This window comes from Cheilinus undulatus, linkage group 8 (genome assembly GCF_018320785.1).
Source record: "Cheilinus undulatus linkage group 8, ASM1832078v1, whole genome shotgun sequence".
Lineage (NCBI taxonomy): Eukaryota > Metazoa > Chordata > Actinopteri > Labriformes > Labridae > Cheilinus > Cheilinus undulatus.
Genome location: NC_054872.1, coordinates 19,388,613 through 19,405,575, shown reverse-complemented (window position 1 = coordinate 19,405,575; position 16,963 = coordinate 19,388,613). Strand labels below are relative to the sequence as shown.

The window sequence follows — 16,963 nt, the reverse complement described above, 5'->3', positions numbered from 1 at the left end:
GGAGTAAAGGTAGTATGTTTGCAGGCAGATTAAATGAAAATGAGGAAGAGGAAAGGAAATTTAAAAAGCACAATATAAAAGGAATTGGTTGGGCCTAAGCTGGAAAATGGTTTTAGGGGAAAATATTGGATTAGTTAGGGGATTCTGAAGCTGAGGTTTAGAGAAAAGTTGCTGAAAGCCTGAGTGAAGGAAAGAGGATTTCAGAGGAGAAAGTGAAAGGTTGGATTTTAGAGAAGATGGGGTCAGAGTGAAGGGTGTAAAGATGAAATGGAGGAACAGAAATAAAGGAAACTAGGTGAATATCGCAAGGGAAATGAGAAAGAGAGACAGAAAAGAGGTGAAGATGAAGGAAGACAGGAAGTGCTTAATGACATGTAGAGTGACAAAGATGAAGAAATAGAGAAAACAGCATGGTCCTGAGAGGAGGAAGTACATTGTTTTTACCGCTGTGCACCAATGCTTGTAATAAAACCATCACTAGCACTGCCATTATCTCCATCATCAACTGCACATGAAGGGAATCAATGGCATGTTTAAAAGCTGTTTACTGTATCATGCTTTGGCATCTGCTCTGAGCTCTGAATTATTCATAAAACCTACAAAATTGATACCCTTTTAGTTAAATCAGATTAAAAGAAGCTGTAATGGTCCCCATGGGTAAACAGGGTCTTTGTAGGGGCAAAGGACACCGATCAGATAGAGCATGAGTGATAAGAGGGAAATAAAAGCAGAAGGCATTAAGATAACAAATATTTGTGTAGTAGCAGGATTTTGTTGATCAGCAATTAAACAATTTCTGCAACTCAAACAAAGGGATTTTTGTGAAACTCTCTTTTTTCCACTTTGTTTCTGTAACATCACTTCTACTGTTTATGTATAATTTCAGGTGTGAAGCATTAACTTTTCTCTCTTTATGTGACACCAAATGCTGATTCTGAAAAGTAGGAAAACAAAGAAAAAAATGTCACATCAGCAAAATTTATAATTTAAAGGATCATTTTATTATCAGAAAGGAATAATAATATTCTGTGTTACTGGGTGATAAAATGGAAAAATTCACCCACATGCTCATCCTCGAACTATCTCAGCTCAAACATTGTTGGTGGATCTTTGGCTGACAGCTTGTAAGTGACTGTCCACCCACTTAATTATATGAATGAGTGCTGCTAAATAAAAGTGGTGCATGCTTCCACTCAAAAACACAAGAGACAACACTAACAAGTTTTGAAAACTATTTATAAGTACTAATATGCGCAATTATAGTTTGTTGCTTTGTGTTGTGTCATTTAAAAAAAAAAAAAAAAAAAAAAACAAGACTAGGTAAAAACCTAGTATCTGACTGACCGCAACTATCAGGGATGCCTGTTGAAATGTCTGACTAGCAGAGTGATTTTGTCATTATTATTAATTTTTTGTGAGCCAAATTTATTGTGGCAACTTAAATGTATAGCTACATGTCCCCCTCTCTCTCTCTGTCTCTCCTCTTAATAAAGCTCTTCTCAGTGTACATATGAAACCCTACAGAGACATGTGTCAGACTTCACTGAGAGAGACAGACAGTGTCACTGGAGATTAAATGTTTTTTTTTTTTTTGGCAGATACAAGTCTTTAATGGTAGTTAGTCTATACTGACAATAAAACACTAACTGTTAATGAACTGTTTATTCTAAAATAAAATAAAAACTGCAGCAGGTTTCATGAACATTTCTAATTCTCCTCAGACAGGTATGTAAAGGTCTTTATATGTGTAAAATTAAGCTTAATGTCTACTTTAGTGTTTCTATTGTTTTTTCATATCTATTAATTGTCTATAAACATCACATTTATCATATTCCCTGTAAATAAAGATGTCCCAACGTTTAAGTAGCGTTCCCTTAACAACGCAAATGCAGAGATTTTAACATTTATTTGTTCCCCATAATCATGTAGTATTAATGGAATATTTACCAATTTTTTTTATATATATATACATAGCACACACCCCTGGCTCACGCAGGCGACAAAGAGACACACAGCTGGAGCGCACACACACAGCTCTGATGCGTTGGTCCTCCAGGGTCAAAGAGGAGCTTTAAGAGAAGAAGGTTCTGCTGTTTGTCCTCCAGTATTCTGAAACTTTTCCCCCCAACAGATAGAAGCCTGAGGTCTACACTACCAACATGTTAGCGTGTGTTTCAGTGTAGGTGTGTGTGAGTGAGCATCGCGTTTGTGTGTGTGTCACTCTTATGCAGCATGAAATAAGAAGAGGAGAGAAGAGCAGCTGACACTGCTGCGAAAAAGGTGCATAAACGGTCAAGGAGAAAGGGACGATAGGAGAAAGAGTGACAGGGGAACAGGATATCATGATGGAAAAATTAAAAACCAAAGATTGTGCACGAGTCTCAAATCAAAAGTCCGAATCAAGTACAAGAATAGCAGTCCATCCCGGAGTAAACAGCAGCGGTCTTACAGCAACATCAAAGCTAACAGCTAACACTGGACAATATGGAGAAGCCCAACGCCATGATCGGAAAGCCATGTCGTAACAGACCACGAGTAGAGCGAGAACATTTTTTTTCTGTCACAGAAAACTTTCAATGTTGCTCCCTGCACTTATTTGGATGAGAAACATTGTCTGGTTCAGACGGAAGCGCTGCTGCAGCTCAGTCCCAGCTAATGACAGGCCTGCTAGAGTCATTAGCTGGGACACAACAACTCATTAGCTGTATACAACAACTAACCCTTTCCCTGTAACTATCACATAATCATGCCAATGCAGGGTGGCCGAAGAGCGACAACATTGTTTTCTGTTGCAGAAAGCTTTCCGTGTTGCTCTCAGTGCTAACTGTGATGAAGAAATGTGTTGGTCTGGCTAAGGCCAAGCTAACATTCGGCTAGCAGCCGTAAATACAAGCAAGACAAGCAACCCATTCCTCTTTAACTCTCACACACTCATGCTGAAGCGGGTTGGCAGAGGAGCAAAATCACTCTTTCTGTTACAGAAAGCTTTTAGTGTTGCTGTCTTTGCTGGTTTTAATAAAGAAATGTTCAGCTTTGACAAAATGCTGCTGTGACTTAGTCAGAGCTAATCGCTACAAGCGTTCACACGAGCGGTTATCATTTCCCCCTCAACTATCACATAATCATGCCAAAGCAGGTCAGCAGAAGAGTGAAAACATCTTTCCCAACACAAAAAACTTGGAGGGTTGTTTTAGTCTTTGTCATACAGCAATGTGGCCTAGGTTTGGTGAAAAAGAGGCTAAAGCTATATTTGAGTATTTACAGCAGTGGAGGTAGCCATTAGAGGGCTTTCAGTACAAGTAAACCCCGCCCATAGTGCAACTCTGTATGTATGGCTCTAGTTAACACAGTTGAGTAGGGGTGCGCGATAAGACGATCTCAGATCATGAAGAAATAGAATGTATTGGCGATCTGCTTAATCTGTTTTATCGTAGGATCGGCTCTACTACTTCTCGCTCTTTGATCCCCTCCTCTTCTCTCCTTCATTGTAAGCAGCAGGCAGGTGCCAGTGTGTCACGTTTATGTCACTGCTTATCACAGCCTTATTCAGAGCAGTAAATCAACGTATACACAACCTTTTTTTAAATAAAAATCAAAATTGCATTAAAATAACATACAGTCACTACTTAACTGCATAACCACATGTCTCAAAAATTCATCAATGTGTGTCATATTTATATTTTCTTTATTTGGCAGTCTGTAAACAAGCCTGAAGTAAATGTGATGTTAAATTGCATACTGTATGAACAGACTACTTGTTTAAAGCTTCAGCTGCAGGAATTCTTTCTAAAGACCATATACTTTAAAATGCAAATCAAAGTGTCAAAATGTGCTTAATAAACAGTAAAGTAGATTTTAAAACAGACGAAGACACACAATAATTCTAAAGTGGTGCAGAAAATTTAGAAGTTAGTTCCAGAAGACACAATAGATCAGAATGCAGGAAAATAAATGTTTGGAACTTAGGCTAAATATACTGTGGGATAAGACCTCTACATATATATATATATATATATATATATATATATATATATATATATATATATATATATTACAGTGCTTAACAAATTTATTAGACCACCCTAACCAAAGTAAGGTTTATGCCACAGCTGCCCTCACCAACAGCATTGAAAATGACCAAAATCATTTTTTATGTTTCTGCAATGGTTAATACACCAATATGTAGAAGCTCTTTAACCCAAATGATATTTTTAATGCTAAAATATAATTGTTATTGTTATCCATGACTTTTCAAATTGACTGATTTCCAAAAAAACTGAAAAAATAGTAAAGCACATAAATATTTCTTGATCAGTATGTCAAATTATAGTTATTTACTTGCATTCCTGAACAGAAAAATTAGTTTTAGTGGTAGATATGCTTCCCTATGTTCTAGACATCTAATACAAAGCTCGTCTGTATTGTTGAGCCGTGTGTCTGTCATCTTCCTCTTGGCAGCTCCTCAGAGATTACCTATGGACTTCAGGTCAGACCAGTTGGCTGACCAATCAAAAACAATAACACCATGGTCAGCAATCCAGTTTCTGGTAGTTTAGGCTTCATGTGGGTAGGTGCAAAGTCCTGCCAGAAAAGGAAACCAGAATCTAAAGCTTGTTAGCAGATGTAAGCATAAAGTGCTCTAAAATCTCCTGGTAGATTGGTAGACAACTTTGACTCTGGACTTGATAAATCACAGTGGACCAACAGCAGCAGATCATATAGCACCTCAAACCACCACTGACTGTGGAAATTGAAAACACTGGACCCAAGCACCTTGGAATCTTTGCCTCTCCGATCTTCCTCCAGACTCTGGGAAAAGATAGATAGATAGATAGATAGTCGTTTATTGTCATTGCATTGTAAAAAAACAGCGAATCACACTTATCACACTTTTCCCTTCCAACCAACTTTCCATAAATATACTTTGATACAGACTCTAAGAACTGCCCACCTTGTCAGCAGTGACCTTCTGTGGCTTACCCTCCTTGTGGAGGTTGTCAGTGATTGTCTTCTGTACATTTGTCAAGTCAGCAGTCTTCCCCATGATTGCGGTTGTGTGTACTGAACCAGAGTGAGAGGATTAAGGCTCTGGGAACCTTTCCAAATACACAATATTCAAATATTTTCCAATAATTTTTCCTTTCTTCGGAAAAAGTCTCATGAACCAAAAAAACTTAACAAAAATACTGCTCCAAATTAGTATCACCTGTGGGCCTCCTTATATGCTGAAACATGGTAGGTAATTTGCCCTTGGACTTGTTGCTGAACAAAATTGCTACAAACTGCTGACACTGTTGATTCCCTTGGGATTAAATACCAAGATGTCCTCTGTGATTTTTTTTAAAAAACTGTGAGAGGTCCCTAGGTAGTACTAATGCCCTGCAGATATGGCTTTAATTGAACTACGTTAAAAATGTTCATCAGACTTGATTACAGTTGAGGTTCTAGCCAAAGATTATGATGTATATCACATTTTCACATAAATGTAGACCTCCACTTTTTTGTGCACACATCACAAGTTCCCTTTAGACTCTTGACAATTATGTAGAACAAAGCTGTATGAGAATACGGAGAGAAACAGATGGGATAGATTGATTAAAGCAAAATGTTTCATCGTGTTGGTTGTGTAACTTTTGAGATTCATCATCCTTTTGGGATTGAGCTCAAACAGTTTTGGTAACCTTTGTTTCCTAGTTCTTAAATGGATATGTTGCATTAATAAACCCCGATGCATATTTCATTAATGGCATCATCATTTTCTCCTCTCTTCTGTCATTTTCTTGTCTCGCTCTCACTTGCTGACTTCTCGCTGCTGCTGCACATTTCTTTTCCTTCTTCCCCTCCCCCTTAGCCCTTTCTCCCTCCCCTTTCCCTTCACTTCCCTCCCACTTTTCTCTCTCACTCTAAAGAGCTCTCAGTCTCTGCACTCTCCTTCATTTCCCGCTTCAACATGTTGGCAGGAGGAGAAAGGGGAGGATGCTGCGCTCTACTCTCGGTGCGTTCCTGCCACCCCTCCGGTCAGCGCACGCTGCCTCTGACTCAGACTCAGCCTCAGCTTTCAGTTGTCTCCGCCTGAAGGACTTTAGAGAGGAGGTGGAGGAGGATCCAAAGGATACGCTGGAGATCAGGATCTCTCACGCCGGGGTCCCCAGAAACAACAACTGCAGGGGAGCAGAACGGATCCACTGCTCCCCATCTGTGGTGGAAACTACAAATACCTCAGCGGTGAACACCGCCTCTGCCCCCTGTAGTTTCTCTCCCTCCTTCTCCTCCTTCTCAACTCCAAGATCCATGTGGCAGGAGGCAATAAGGAGGAAGCGGTATCTCCTGGACCGGGCAGGGGGGTCTGGCGAAGGTGATAAAGGAGGAGGGGGAGGTCAGCAGAGGAGGAACAGGTCTCCGGATTGGCTGTATGAGTCCTACTACTGTATGAGCCAGCAGCATCCTCTGATTGTGTTCCTGCTGCTCATTGTGATGGGAGCCTGCCTGGCTCTGCTGACCGTGTTCTTTGCTTCAGGACTGGTAAGCTGCTTATTCACAACATTTATACTCACTCAAACGCACGCACACAGATGAATCATGAAATTTGAAGTACAAATCACAATATCTAAGTCCATTCATGCATATTACATGGATAAAAACCATAACATAATAATTTAACTTATTGTTTGTGGGTTTTAATCATGTGGGTATTATGTTGACAAAATTCATATCAAGTCTGAATAATGAGGACAGGTACTTCTGTACACATGTGGTGTACAAACACAAAGACAGTCACAAAAACTGTTGTGCAAATCGTGTGCACAAAGAAGTGCATATGTGTGCACTCTGACAGTCCTGTGGCTTATAAAGCAAAACACAACTCCCCTGCCTTTATGGGCTTACACACACACAAACAAGCATCCTGTACACACACTAAAGTATGCCTGTGCAACACCTATGAGCACACATAATGTCCCAGCATGCAGCCCTCATTGCAGCACTAATGTGAAGAGAAGAGTGAGATAAAGTGAGGGGGGAGGATAAGGGGCTTAGTTATTGTCTGTGCTCACGGTTGACTGAACGACAGAAAGGAGATCTGTTTCCCTCTGTCACTATTTTGACAGGGTTAACTTTGCTCTAAGAACCAGAAAGATCTGATGCAGTGAAGGCAAGTCAGTGTAAAGTAAAAAAGACATGCCAAACAGGGAAAAAAGCAAAACACTGTTTATCAGTGTACATGGTTTCTGGCTGCGTTTTAACTCGAGGACAATTAGTCTGACTATGTGAACATGTAAAAGGCACAATGATACATGATTATATGGATTTTGAAACTTTGACATTATTCTAGTGAACTTAAAAAACAGTCATAGGGGTTTTATATATCACAGTAACAAAAACACAAGTCCAAAGCCTCCAACACACTGTGCCACATGAATCTCATAAGACATCAAGTTCAGTGTTTGCAGACTGCACAATGACAACTCCCACTAAACACAGCTGAATCACACGTGAGACGCACACCAATACGCAAGATATAAACATCGCCAGTGTGCACCACATAAGTGTGCATCATCCATTTATGCTCCCAGTAAATAATGAAACAAAGCAACAACAAAGTTGTTACTTTTTAGAAAAACATCTGAGATCAATATTTTCCTCCTTGTTGGAATTCCACGCACCTCTGCGTTTTCTCCATTGTAATGCTAACTTGTTTGTTTGTTGAGTCACGTTTATCGCCATGTCATTTCTTGCGGCATTCCTATTGGTCGGATAGTTGATATAGGTTGTACCAGCAGTCACATTGTGAGATGGTCATTCTGTATTTCTGACACTGTCAAAATTTTTATCCCAGACTATCTTTGGTTGCAAGACTATGTCACTGGCCATCTGTCAATCTGTCTCACAGTGCAGCTTATGACCAAAGTTTTATTGCCACGACCAAAGATATCGCCACAATTGATCATCTTTTTTCCAGGACAGCCCAAAATCTAATAGGCTTTAAGCCTGGTATACACTGTGTGATTATGGGCTGTCCCTGAGAAAAGATGACTAATTGTGGCAATGTGTTTGGTTGTGGCTGTAAAACGGTGGTCCTACGTTGCACAATGAGACAAGTTGACAGGCAGCACCGTTCCTGCCCACATTGTACATAAGTAACAACATTAGATGAAAAGAAATTAAGATAACTGATACAAAACAAATTGTGACGAGGGTGAAGATTGGGGTGGCTTTTTGATCATAAGACAGTGGATTCCAAGCATTTTCTGCCGGGACCCCTTGGTAGATGAAAACACTTTGAAGCCCCATCACCATACTCATCAACTTATCAACATGTCGATATACACAGAACAACCTATCTCACACATGTAGGATGTCGCAGAGCGAAGGCTCATAGCTGTCTTTAACACCCACGGCTCTACAGGTGAAGCCAAGGGTGAGGTATGACTCGTCATATTTTCTTGTCTTTGTTTTAGTAGTTGTGACATGAGAGGTAGATTCATTGTAAGCCCTCCTGGAAGTCCTCTCACAAAATTTGCCATTCTTTGTTGTAAATGGAATTGGTGTAGATTGGTGTTTTTATTTAGCCTTGCCATGCTCCCCTTGACATTTCTTAAGGTCCCCCCTAGGGGTCCCGGACCTCACTTTGGGAATCACTGCCTAAACACAAGAGTTCAATCTTTGGAACATTATAATACTTTTAATCACCAAAATAATGAAAGTTGTATTACTTTGAAACTTGTATTATCAAAAATTATTTTTTATAGACCTTAATACTGAAAGAATCTTATTATTAAAGCTGATCGCTTTTTTGAAATGAGAAAGTGCTTCCCCATTCATTCCTTTTCTCCTCTAAGTCTGCTGTCAAGAGATTTACCAAAAACCCAAAGACTGAGACAAAAAGGGCCACAACACTAATCAACATGCACATCATAACATTCACCAGAATGATTCAGGAAAACATGTGCATTACAGCAACAAAACTGTGTGAAAAGCAGCTCTAGCATTTGCTTGGTCAGTTTGAAAATAAAACCAACAGATGGTGAGGTCACTAACATCAGCAGTTTGAGAGCCAGCATTGCATTTCCATGGTAGACAAAACAGACTCATTTATGCCTAATTAGTCAACAAATTAAGTCCTTTTTGAAAGAATTGCAAGTGACAACAATCTTTTTTATGAATCATATTTAATCTGGCAACTCTCTGAAATTTGATTGGATTTTAATTATCTCCCAAACACAGCTGTAATTTCATAATAGTAGTTTCTCATGCTTTTTCATGTAAAGAGTTGTTAAAGAGGTAATTTATCATGGTTTTGGCTCATTACCTAAGCATACATGATGTTTGTACACATCCATTTCCTCATTGAGAGTGTAATTTTGGATTTATTACAGGATCCAGCTGGAAGTATTTGTGTAGAAGCTGTTGTTAAATGGGAGAGTATAAGTTAACTAACAGCAGAAGCATTAAATATTGATGTAGAGTTAGGAATAGGATTGCTGCAGAGCTGCAAAGAAGGGCTTTAAAACCTTCTGTTTGGTATGAAATACTTTACTACTGATTCTGCACAGTCTGGAAATGTTTGTGTAGGCTCACAGTGAAAGAGCGTCCCAGTAAATGTCTCCTCCTGTCAACCCACTGCTCTTTCTGTTTGTCCTACATGCTTTATTCTTTTCCTCTATCCTTGTGCTGGATAGCCATGACTTTTACAACTCCCTTGCTTTTTTCCCTCTATCATCTCCTATTCCTCTACTCTCTCGTGTCTATGTCATCTCTCACCTCCTCATATCTCAGTCTCTCTCCCTCTCTTTTGTTTGTATCCTATCATCCCTCCATCCTGCTGGCTGGCTGACCTAAATCCTGCGCTGTTTTGGAGCTCTGCTCTGGGCGAGACAAACTCTGTTTCTCTCTGCAGCCACACACATCCTCTCCTGTCCCAGAACACTGACTGTGTGCATGAGAGCAGCAGAGGGGAGGTGGGGGTGGGGTGGGGGGGGGGGGGGGGCTTAGAGGGAGAACGAGAGAGTTGGAGAGGAGAGGAGGAGGATAAATGTAAAGTGAAGCATCATGCAATGAAGTGACATAAAAACATTTTGATGGGAAGGTCACTTCTGAAAGCGGCAATTTAATGAAATTATTCAGCGATGAGCACCTGCAACAAATAAGTACAACATATTATTTAGTTTAACAGTGTATAGGAAAGATAAGCGCCACTTGCTCAAAAGAGAAATAAGATATTCATTTATTTGGATTATGAATTTTGATTTTCACAATTAATATTAATATTTTAATATGTTTTTAGATGCTGTTTTTTAAATCTATTTTGTTAAGCACAGTGGTCTGAATTTTTATGTAAAATGTGCTTTATGCTAAAGTTATTACTGAAAAAACTTTAAGTAATGTAGGATGAAAACTTTTCTGATTTCATGTGTTTATGTCTTTTCTAGATTAGTTGGTTGTTCAGTCAAACTTACAGTTAAGTTTAAAGGGTTTTTTTGTATACCATGTGTGTGAATGTTATTGTTCTTTGACCTGCCTCAGAAAACAAGCAAGCAGGCATAACAATAGCAACTACTTGGTGCATGATCCCATCCTGTTTTATGCAGGACACTATGCCAGAGAACCTTTGTGTTACCAAATTGTTAATTACTATTTCGACTTGCCTGTTTTAATGTACGTCTTTCTTTTATGTGTCAGCTAATCTTTAAAGTGCTTTAATACGCTCACAGTATTAAATAAAGGTTGTGTGTTCCACTGACATGTGTCAACATGCTATTAGGTAGGAGAGAAACAGAAACAAAAGGCAACAATGGCAACAAAAGTGAAAAGAAAGCAATTTTTCCAGTAACATTACTTTCATGAAAAATATCATTAATAACAGATTGCTTAAATAGCAAAAATAATGTGTGTTATTGTGTACAAGTAAAAAGTGGTCAGAGTGCGCTAACAGATTACTGTGTAATGCATTACCCCCAACACTGGTTAAACAATAAAAGTTGGCATTTTGCTGGTTTTCACTCTCAACCTTCTTTCAGCCCTTCAGCTACATCACAGTGTTTTTTCCATGTTGCATGTTGACCTTGGTGTTGTGAATAATTCAACTAAAATATGAAAAAGTCATTGCTAATAAAAGCCTTACTGTTTTATCATTGTTTTGCATGCCTCTGTTCAGTAGAGTTTTGTTGCAGCTATGTAAAAGTTCTGTCTCAGGTAAAATTTCACATTAAAGCCGATGTGTTAACTAGTTGATGTGTAACTTAGGATGTGTTACATTGTGGTCGCACAATAGAGATTTGATTTTCATCCCATCAAGTAAAGTCCAGAGTAAGCAAATATTGTGTCTAAACACTTCACACTTCATGTTACCAGTCAGTGTTGAGCTTGTTTCTTAATGCAGTATTATACAGTGTTGCTTCTTGTGGTGGTAAAACTTCAACTATAATACAAGGGTTTTTTTTTTGATGGATGAAATTAGCCCCCCTCGTGGAACATGAAAGCAGGATTACAAAACCAAGTCATCATATACGTTTCATTTGCCAGCACCAAACAGCCAATAAAACCCTCTGGTCCTTCTTAACCTCTAAGTTATCCCACCTCTAAAATAATGACAATGATAATGATGACAAGTGTACGTTACAGAGGACTTCACACCTACTAGGAGCTAGGTGAGATTTCAAATTGTATCTTCTACTTAAATTAGAGCTGTTAAGGTGGTGCAACAACATTAATGTCACTAGTGCTTAAACCCTGTCCTTAATTAAGCATCTACTAAATTACACAGTAACACTGTAATTAGAAAATACATGAAAACTAGGCCACGTCTGAACTGTCATGTAGCTGGTACAATCCAGTGCTAGAGAAGAAACAAGGGAATTTTCGAGGGAGTTAAAAATAATGGTTGCATTGACCTGCATTCTCACCAATGCTTACTTCTTTTTTTTTATCCTACTAGAGGATTTTCAAACATTTCTAACTCTATCATGATGAAACTTTGGGGTTTATTTTGATAGAGGAATATCAGTGTATTTCACAGACTTCCTTGTGTGCCAGTAGGGATATTGTAGAATTCCTACATATCCATATCCTGACCATCCATATGACCCTTTTCCTTTCCTCTGTCACTCTACTGGGAGAATAATGATGGAATGAATCCTGGCAGAGGCAGGCAGTACAAACGACTCATTTCACTGCACAATCCTCCTACATCCACCTTGAAGGATCTCCTGAAATTTTTATTAGGACTTTCAGATCTAAGTGTGTTTCAGAAAGGCTGCAGCCAATACATTATAGATGTAACTTTAACCTTGCTGGTTAAAACTGGAGGCTTTTTAGGTTTTTTTCCCTCAATCTATAGGATTTTCTCTTGGAATAGAAGTGCTTTACAGTTATTTATTAAAAAGAGGGCAAGGGTCTCAGGTTTTAACAAAAAGTCGTTTGACCTTACCATCTATCGTCACACTTCTTACCTCAGATTTGATTTTTCTATCACTTTTAATAAATAAATGTAGCTCAAAGTGCTTAAAATAAAGAAAAAACTATTAGAAACCCATTCAACCTCCTGAATTCGTACATAAGGTTAAAATGCAAAATATAATACTAAAAGAAGATTCAACTAAACTGATAAACTAAGGAATTTCTGTCACAAACCACTGGAAGAAGAATTGAAATGTTGAAATTAAAAAGTCAATAATAAATACGAGGTAAATAACATAATGAAACACAAGATTATCCAGAGGAACAAAATTGAATAAAATAATCAAATGTTCAAAGGTATCTATCCAAGGATCTATCTCAAGATGAAAAAGGATAAGATAACTTAAGGTTCATAAGCAGATATGTTAAGAAGTGCTCTGTAACTTTAGTTAGATTCAAAGACCAGCATTGGAATCGTAGGCAATAACAGAGAAGTATTAACTTGCTGTTGGCAGTAGTATGCACACTGATTATTTTAAAAAATTTCAAATGGATATGGTTATAGACTGGTACTGTTGTGAAGCACAGGAATTTAGTGAAGATACAATGATTAAAGATGAGTTCTAACAGTATAAGTTGAACAGACTGACACATCCATGCCCTTTAACTCAGCCAACCAGATTTTGGTTGTGCTTCAATATCAGTGTATTCAGGGCATTCTGAGCAAATTTGCTGAAGATATGTTAAACGAGCTGAGAACAGTACATCTCACAGTACCAACTTCACTGATGTGCACATGGAGTTTGGGTCAGTCACGGCCATGCCCTCTGAGTTTTGAACACAAGAAAATAACTTTCTGTCACTGCAGGCTCTAACATTTCAGCTGAAAATGATGAACCCCTCAGGGGAGGTCAGTACTAGGAGGACCCCTGGAAAGCAGATGGATTGACAATAATCCATGTCTGTCAGGCAGATCCATCTTGCAAAGAATCTTGCAATTGAGGAGAACAAGGCGATAACTACTGGTGGGGTTAAGTTGTGCTGGACGCTGATAGCAATGGCTGCTGCAGGTGTAGCAGCTAGCTCTGATGTAGCTGTAGTATAGCTGCAGTTTCATCAGAACTGGACCATATTCCTTTATTGAATAAATAAAAATAAAGTGTAGACAGAGAAGACAGATAATATTTTTCGCTTTTCTCCTGAATTGGGCATGACTTTTTGATAGTTACAGGTGGGGTATAGCTGTACTGGAAGCCAGTATACAATGGCTGACACTGGTGTAGTAAAATTGCGCCTCATTTTTTTTTTTTTTAATTAAAACAAGAGCAAAGAGCCACACTGAAAGCTTCTCTTGGAAGAGAAGACATTTTCGTACTTCTCCAGACCTGCTTTGTCAGGAGTTTTATCCACCAACAGGCTCATAAACTATTGCATGCCAGTCTGTCAGGCTCAGGTTATTACCGGAGATGTGTTGGCCTTTTACCTTATTTTGTCAATCTGGTTAGCCACTAATGAACTTTACAGATATAATGATCGTCCAATCACATTCAGAGAAGTTTTTGAAAGCCCTGCCCTTCCCATACACTTTGTGTGGGAGATTTCCTAGATGAATGTGAAATAAATTGCATGCAATAGATATATGAAACACTATCTGGAAATAACTCAAAACACAGGGATTTTTTTCTAATTAATTCAAAGTTAGAGATTTCCTGTTGGAGTTGGAGGCTTTTTCCAAAAGGCTTTTTTTTGTAGAGATCAGCATGTCCCATAAGCTTGCCAAACTTTACACCTCTTGGTGAAAATAACCTCCATGGGGAGCATTATCTGACATTTCAATGGGGGTTGTAGAGTCATTTTGTAATTGTCAGTTAAGAAACCTCTAAAATCCACATTTTTCACCAATGTCAAACGTCACTTATCAAATTTCAGCCATGTTCATGCCGCCACAAACGGGATTTATGTGTGAGAAAGAATAATGACTCAGGATTCAGCGGGGTCCGCGCACACTCAGTGCTTAATCACTGAAACGTAATATTGAAATGGAGATAAATCAGTTGTGAAGTAGGTCTAGACTCTGCCTTTAGGTCTTGAGATAAGTTATAGTGTACATGTGGGGCTTAGGGTAATAAATACATATAAATATATATATTGTCAAAAATATGTAATATATAATATTCTAAAAACTGTTAGCTGTTATTTTGACTGTCTTTCTTGAGTTGTGCATATATATACTACATTACAGGCATAAAGCTGCAAATAAGATTTTCGAATAGGATGTCTAGTTAATTTAAAACATAATTCAGGTCATTAATAAGTCAGTGAAATCATTTAAATGTAATTTTTCACTTCCATTTCATCCTTATATTAGATTTTTATATTGTTTTTTCCATCTACTTTCTCTTTTCCCTCAGTGTCAGATTAAGGTACTATATAATTCTTTCCCTGCTGTTTTTGTCAGATTTTCTTGTTTCTCTAACAGAAATTTCAGGCAAAATTAAAGGGTATCTACGTCACCTTTATTTTTCCTTCCTTTCATTTTACACCTCGCAGAGATGCTTTCCTTGTAGTGACAAGTTTTAGTGTTTTTTAAAAAGTTGAATAATCAAGGGAGGATCAGTGTTATTCTCTTATTTCAAGTTGCGTGTCATGGTTATTTTCAGGTGAATAAGGAAGAGATAGAGCTGTGAGAAAGGCTTTTAACACAGTTAGGCTATTTCATGGACCCTTGAGAGGTCTCTGTCTTCACAGTGTGCTTCTTATTTATCTGACTTGCACAGACTTTGTCTATTCTCTTAGTAATGATCCCTTCCTTCTATGATAAATAACATAATATACTCCTTTTATCTTGAAAATCTGCCCAGATGTGTAACTATTTTTTACTCCTGTCCCTTTTCCAGAACGTGGAAGACCATGTGGCCTTCGTAATCACTGTGCCCACAGCTCTGGCTATTTTCTTTGCTGTGTTTGTTCTCGTCTGCATTGAGTCCATCTTCAAGAAGCTCCTGCATATCTTCTCCTTGGTCATCTGGGCCTGCTTGGTGGCCATGGGTTACCTTTTCATGTTCTCTGGTGGGATCGTGTGTCCATGGGATCAGGTAAGAGAAAGAGATGTATTCTCCTGGAAATGTCTTCATTCCAGTGAAAAGTAGACTATTGTCTCTGTCTTTTTGGATCACTGAGGATAATTTGTGGCTGAATGAAAATTGAATCCCAACTTTGAACAGTACACACTTCATTCATAGGTAGGACTGTCTTTAAAATGAATTACTTAATTGATAAACAAAACTTGGAGGCATATAAATAACACTGAGACAGAAATCTAGGCCAGTGGATTTGGGAGGTTGCTCATGCTTGTTGCTACTGCTGTTTTTATCTCGACTAAAAAGAGGTCTCCTGTGGTGAGTCACAACATCTTTTTAATTTTGTTGACTTTAGAGGTGCATGCTCTGTTAAATAAACCGTCTCATACCATTGTTATTTCAACATGGCATAACACATCTTAATAAGCGATGGTGGACTGTAACTTTAGTATTATTTATGGGGAAATGTACTCCTTTTACTCCCCTGCATTTGAAAGACAAATCTCCCAATTTAGACATCAATACATCTCTTTGAATATTCTTGTTTCTTCCTACTTTTTCTCATAAGTCAGCTAATGCATTAGTTTACACTGCTGGGGTGTTATGAAGTCCAGGTTGCTCTGATAACAGCCTTCAGCTCGTCTGTGTCTGAATCTTGTGTCTCTCATCTTCCTCTAAACATTTCCCCAGAGACTCTCTGGGGGGTTCAGGCCAGGTCAGTTGGCTGGCATAGTCGGCAAACCAGTTTCAGGTAACAGAGAAGCTGGAAAAGGAAATCAGTGTCTCCATGAAGACTCTCAGCAGATAGAAGCATGAAGTGATCAAAAATCTCTTGGTAGATGGCTAACAGCATTGACTCTGGAATTGATACAAGGAACACAACACTTGTAGCCCCTTTCCTGGACCCGTCTATGAATGGTGGCTCTTGATCCACTGACTCCAGCCTCAGTCCACTCCTTGTGAGTCTTCCATAAGCTTTCCATATGCTGTGTTTGACATTCCTCAGAAGGCTGAGCTCATACCTGTTGCCTGTGCACCTTTTGGTGAACAGTAAATGGACTTGAGCTTTTATAGTGATTTTCTAGTAGTCTGACTACTTAAAGCACTTTTTCACAGCAGGTTACACCTACCCATTCACACCCATTCATATGTTGATAGCAGAGGTTGGTATGGAGAGTTGGTCATCAGTATTAGGCAATCCCATTCAAATGCATCCATACACACATCCATGCCACCGTTGCAGCAGTGGGAGCAAATGTGGGTTAAGTTTTTTGCCCAAGGACGCATTGACATGTGGCTGTTACAGCTGGGGATTGGACCCATGACCTTCCTATTGGGAGACAAACACCTCTGTCTGCTTAGCCACAGTATTCTTACCACACCTTTTTCCTTCGGTCAACTTTCCAGATGCAGTGTATGCTTCTGTACAGCACTGTAGGAAATAACCTGCCCTTTCAGCAGTGACCTTCTGTGGCTTACCCTCCTTGTGG

At 38.8% G+C, this 16,963-nt stretch overlaps 1 protein-coding gene across 5 annotated transcripts in view; it reads left to right on the top strand.

The window, feature by feature from the left end:
• The window catches only part of adcy2a (adenylate cyclase 2a), a 133,637-nt gene that overhangs the window by 9,267 nt on the left and 107,407 nt on the right, over positions 1-16,963 (top strand). For 4 of the 5 annotated variants that reach the window (XM_041793299.1, XM_041793300.1, XM_041793297.1 and 1 more), the window contains exons 2-3: positions 5,852-6,522; positions 15,291-15,488. In XM_041793299.1, the coding sequence (XP_041649233.1) occupies positions 5,977-6,522; positions 15,291-15,488 (744 nt within the window). In that variant the 5' untranslated portion in view covers positions 5,852-5,976. The remainder of the gene's footprint in view (positions 1-5,851; positions 6,523-15,290; positions 15,489-16,963) is intronic. The other variant, XM_041793298.1, reaches the window with a different exon arrangement.